The sequence below is a fragment of the Entamoeba invadens genome (genome assembly GCF_000330505.1).
Source record: "Entamoeba invadens IP1 unplaced genomic scaffold scaff_1105074726225, whole genome shotgun sequence".
NCBI lineage: Eukaryota > Evosea > Mastigamoebida > Endamoebidae > Entamoeba > Entamoeba invadens.
In genome coordinates, this window is record NW_004191814.1 from 34,173 (window position 1) to 38,808 (window position 4,636).

Consider the following 4,636-nt stretch of genomic DNA (forward strand, 5'->3'; position numbering starts at 1 on the left):
TTCAAAACAAGTTTCATTTTGCGACAATATAAATGTATTAAATGTTGTATTTCAATTTTCATAAATTGTATTAAACAAAATAAATAAAAGAACCATAAATACTATCACTTATTCTTAATAATTAGTAATTTATTACTAAATAGTACAAACTATATCTTCTAATACAACAGAAGAATACAACCCAAGGATACAATCCCAATCTGAAGGGGAATAATATTGCCATAAAACAAACAAAAGAAAGTGAAGGACTGAACAAAAAGTTAAAAAGAACTTAAAAATCGAAAATGTTGTTTGTCCTCTTAGTCCTTTGTAGTTTAAGTGAAGGTTATCGATTTGTTGTTCAAAACAGAGCTATTGAGTGTGTCTATGCGGACATCACTGGCGTCGAGCGTGTTGTATCAGAGATTGCTGTTGTTAGTGGCGGCAACAGGGATATTGCGTTCAAAATTTCCGATCCAGCAGGCAACAACATCTACTCTATTGTGTACCAAGAGGGAAAGTATAGCAATCTTATTAATGTTAACACAAAAACGCCAGGGACTTATTCATTTTGTTTCGACAATTCCATGAGTCTCTACACAGGAAAGTTGGTCGAGTTTAAACTTCAAACAGAGAAGGTGGAACCCGCAACAACGGAGGAAGTGAAGTCCATAAAAACAAAGCTTTCACAAGTCGCCACTTATTTGAACGACGCTAGAAATGACCAAAGAAGACTCCGAACACGTGAGATTCGTAACAAAAAGAGTTTGTTTTCGATATCATTACTTTCTTTCATTTAACTGACATATAGCTGGTGATGGGACAAATTTGAGAACACTCATTCTGTTCTTTGTTGGGTGCGTTGTGATTGTTGTGATGGGGTTGTTCCAGATTTGGTACATCAAACGACAATTCAAAAGAGGTGGAAAGTAACTTTGCTGTCGTTTTATGCCAATTTGGTTCTATTTTTTATCAATTTTGTTACTATATTTGTATGAGAACAAAAAATAACTGTTGTTCAAATTTTTTATTTGAAGAAATACAATTGTTTTTTTCAATGGTTCTTTATAATATTTTAAATTAAATAAAAACTAAAATCGTTTGAAGTGACATTTAGCACTTTTTTTTATCGGAATTAACTTTTTGTGGTTTGATTCTTGAAAACTCCAAAACTCAATGTGCTATGAATTAGTATTCCTATAAAAATGAAAAACGAAACCCATTACAAAACGAAGAGAGATCGAATAAAAAGGGCATGGAATTGATAACTGCAGAAATGGAAGGTGAAGCAAGTGTGTTGCCACCGGAATACGCAATCTTCCTAAGTCAATCACAATCCCTTGCTAATTTGGAAATCCAAAACCAACATTTAAGACATCAAATGGTGTTTTCTCCACAAAGTGAGTGTCAAATGCCTTACACAAGCTCTTTGAGTGATTGTGGAGGAAGTCAATACTCTTTGACAACAGGACAACTTGTGCACAATTATCACAACATTCATAATAATGGGGGGAGACGATATTGGTCTTCAGAAGAGCATATCCTTTTTCTTAAGGCAATCACATGGCTAAATGCAACCAGTACAAAGCAATTACCTGTGAAACTCATTAGCGAATTTGTCAGGACACGGACACCAGTTCAAGTCCGAACCCACGCACAAAAATATTTCGAGTCGCTTAAAAAAACGGTCATCACACAACACAAAACTTCGATGACTTCAGACGTCGTTCTTGATCAAGACGATATTGATAGACTTAACAAACTGAAAGAAAATGCGACGCATCATTATTCGGAAATATGAATCATCTGTATTCTATTGTATTATATGTGTATTCTTGCTGTTATTTGTTTGAACTTTATAGTTTGGAATTGTGTTTCTTTTCAAATTAAATCTTTTTCTAAAAGTATTAAAATTAATTAATTAAATATAATAAAATTATAAATTCATAATGTATAACAAATGTATAATTAAATTTATTTAAAATTTTACTTTAATTAAGTCTTAAGAAATGGTTTTGTTTTAGTTATTGTTAAATGTATTGCGAATTATAAAAAAATTAATTAATTATTCGTGTTAAATTAGTTTAATAAAACAATAAAAACCATTGAATGGATAACTTGGTCAACCTGCTTCAAGGAAACTCAAATGAAGCACTTGATAAGTTCGCTAAGCTTGAAGCGCGTTTAGACGATCAAGAAGCTCAAATCAAGCAACTTCGGTATGAAAATTGCCAATTACACCACATTGTCTATTCCCTCATTAAGACCCGACAAAGTGAGGTCGAGGACTTTGTTGAAGGCGATGTTTCATCGGAACCAATTGAAAAACTCATTTCGTCTCCAAACAGCACTTTAGCACGATTTGGAGTAAGTGCAATGAATTCGATCATTTCGTCACGAAATCCATCCAAAGTCCTCCAACCGATTTCGCCGGATGCACTTCTAGACTTCAGTATGAAGTACCAAAAAGATGAAGAGAAAGTTGAAATGTTTAATGTGATATCTAAGACGTCTCACTTAGAAAATAGTGTAGAATTATGTGATGTGATTATGAAAGAGGTAGGGGAGTGTAGTGAAACTCTTGAAAACATAGCACTTGATGCATTTTCACGAATGGAAAGGGTGTATGACAATGTTGAGTTAGTGAGGAGAGTATGTGAATGTGCCATTCAAGTACCATGTGATGATGTCCAAAAAAAGCTTCGTGTGTCTTATTTGGTACTTCGGTATGCACAAATGAAAAAGTACGAAATTAATTCCACGATAATCAAGACTGGGGTGTTTGAGTATGTTTGTGATGATTACGTTGACCTTAAAAAATGTGGAGTGCTTGGTATTTTCCTTCTTGCAATGGAAATGGTTTTTACAGATGAAACAGCGATTGACGAAGTTCAGTTCAATTTGACAAAGGCTTTAATTCAAAGTCCTTTGTGGCACGAAGATTTGTTAGGTGAGAAGTGGCAAGAAACAAATAAATTCAATCCGTTTCATTTGATGAGGGAGTTATGTTCTTCGATGATTCAGCGAAGTATGATTTTCAAAATGGATTTAGAAGAGGATATATTTGAAGCAATAGATGTCGACAATATAGAAGCAATTAAAATACTGATTTTATTAGGAAAGGTGTGTGCAAACGAAACTGTAAATTACATTAGAGCAGTCAAAGATGCGATGGCGGACCATCTTGACGACACCGAATATCAACGCATTGCTTCGCAATTCATTTTTTCTGCTGTTGTTGGGAATGCAGCGTGTTTTTCAAAGTAAAAAACAAAAGTGTCATCTAATTGGAGAGTATTGTGACTTTGTTTTCATACTATTTTTCAAAGTTTTTAATAAAAATCAATAATTTTATATTTAAGAAAGCACACTTCGTTGTTTTTTCTTGGGTTTTGTTACTTTCTTTATCATTAATGAATAATTTTAAAGTATCGTTAGAACAATAAAATAATTACAAAAGAACTATACGAAAAGCTAAAAAATTCAACAAATAGATTCCAACAAGAAAAACCAAAAACAACGATAAAGAAGGTTACATCATGATGATTAAAATAAGAACAGCTATGACAAGCGAGTTCAAGTGAGCCCCACAAACCTGTTTAACTCCGCCAGCTATTTGTTTCACACTCTCCGAAGCGTCTCTGGCTTTGTACCCAGTGTCGCACGTTTTGCAATGTGTCTCATTGCAATCTGCACAGTGTGTGAAAAAAAGTTTGCACTCTTCACATACTCCGTTTCCCATCGTGACATAACCAGCCTTACACTTAGTACAACCGGTATCACCAAACGTCTCACACCCAATATACTTTGCTTTCTCAGTACAAATCCCAGTCGATGTTACAAAATAGCCTTCATTGCATGTTTTGCATTGTGTTGTCGAACCCTCAACACACACATCGCATTGGCGGACTGTGGTGCACTCACTACGACCCAACGCAACAAGAACAATAACTGCAAACAGCCCCATCTGCTCTTTTCAGTTTTTCGTTTCTTTTATTTCCCTTCAGTTATTTTTGTTCTTTTTTACTATTAATTACTATTCTTTTACTACTTCCACTCCTCTCTTCATTTTCTCATTTTTTCGATTCCTTCCACATGTTACATCTTTTTCTTTGAATTGCAAAACTGGCTTTTTTTCTATATTACTTTACTATATTAGTAGTCCTATATATTATGGTTTCTCTTATTATTATTATCTAGTAGTATGACATATTTTAATTTAATATAAACAATTAATTTTTTTATTTATTAAATTGTGACAAAAACATATTGATATTTATTTTTAACTTTTTAAATGAAATTATAATAAAAATTATCAAGAAAAAATTCCAAACAATCTATTGTACTGTGTCATTTTTGTTATTTGATAACGTTAAAAAACTGAATTTTTTTTAAAAGACTGAATCAATATTTTACTGTTATAATTCTCGACTCATTGTTATAATACCTTAGTCATCATTTTTATATAATCAGGCATTCACTGTCGTATTTTACTTTTTGGTCAACTTCTTTAAATTTGGTCTTTTTCATACTTCAACGTTGGAGAACACTTACTTTTTGATCCTCATATCGTAAACCCCTTTAATTACTATCTGGATTTGTCATACGTTCAACAATGAGTTTTATCACCTTCTTCTCTTCTGACTTTCTGTTTTTG

At 32.9% G+C, this 4,636-nt stretch overlaps 4 protein-coding genes across 4 annotated transcripts; 3 read left to right on the forward strand and 1 right to left on the reverse strand.

The window, feature by feature from the left end:
• Positions 1-284: 284 nt before the first annotated feature.
• Positions 285-912, forward strand: EIN_407290 (transmembrane emp24 domain containing protein 2 precursor, putative; the record flags this gene model as incomplete). The annotated part of the gene is made up of 2 exons (XM_004184848.1): positions 285-744; positions 791-912. 2 exons carry the CDS (start codon positions 285-287, stop codon positions 910-912), a joined length of 582 nt encoding a protein of 193 aa, XP_004184896.1.
• Positions 913-1,234: 322 nt separating this feature from the next.
• Positions 1,235-1,780, forward strand: EIN_407300 (hypothetical protein; the record flags this gene model as incomplete). The annotated part of the gene is made up of 1 exon (XM_004184849.1): positions 1,235-1,780. The coding sequence occupies one exon, from the start codon at positions 1,235-1,237 to the stop codon at positions 1,778-1,780; it is 546 nt and encodes a 181-aa protein (XP_004184897.1).
• Positions 1,781-2,088: 308 nt separating this feature from the next.
• EIN_407310 (hypothetical protein) lies at positions 2,089-3,246 on the forward strand (the record flags this gene model as incomplete). Its single annotated transcript, XM_004184850.1, has 1 exon — positions 2,089-3,246. One exon carries the CDS (start codon positions 2,089-2,091, stop codon positions 3,244-3,246), a length of 1,158 nt encoding a protein of 385 aa, XP_004184898.1.
• A 265-nt stretch (positions 3,247-3,511) lies between these two features.
• On the reverse strand, positions 3,512-3,946 carry EIN_407320 (hypothetical protein; the record flags this gene model as incomplete). The annotated part of the gene is made up of 1 exon (XM_004184851.1): positions 3,512-3,946. The coding sequence occupies one exon, from the start codon at positions 3,944-3,946 to the stop codon at positions 3,512-3,514; it is 435 nt and encodes a 144-aa protein (XP_004184899.1).
• Between the last annotated feature and the right edge of the window lie 690 nt (positions 3,947-4,636).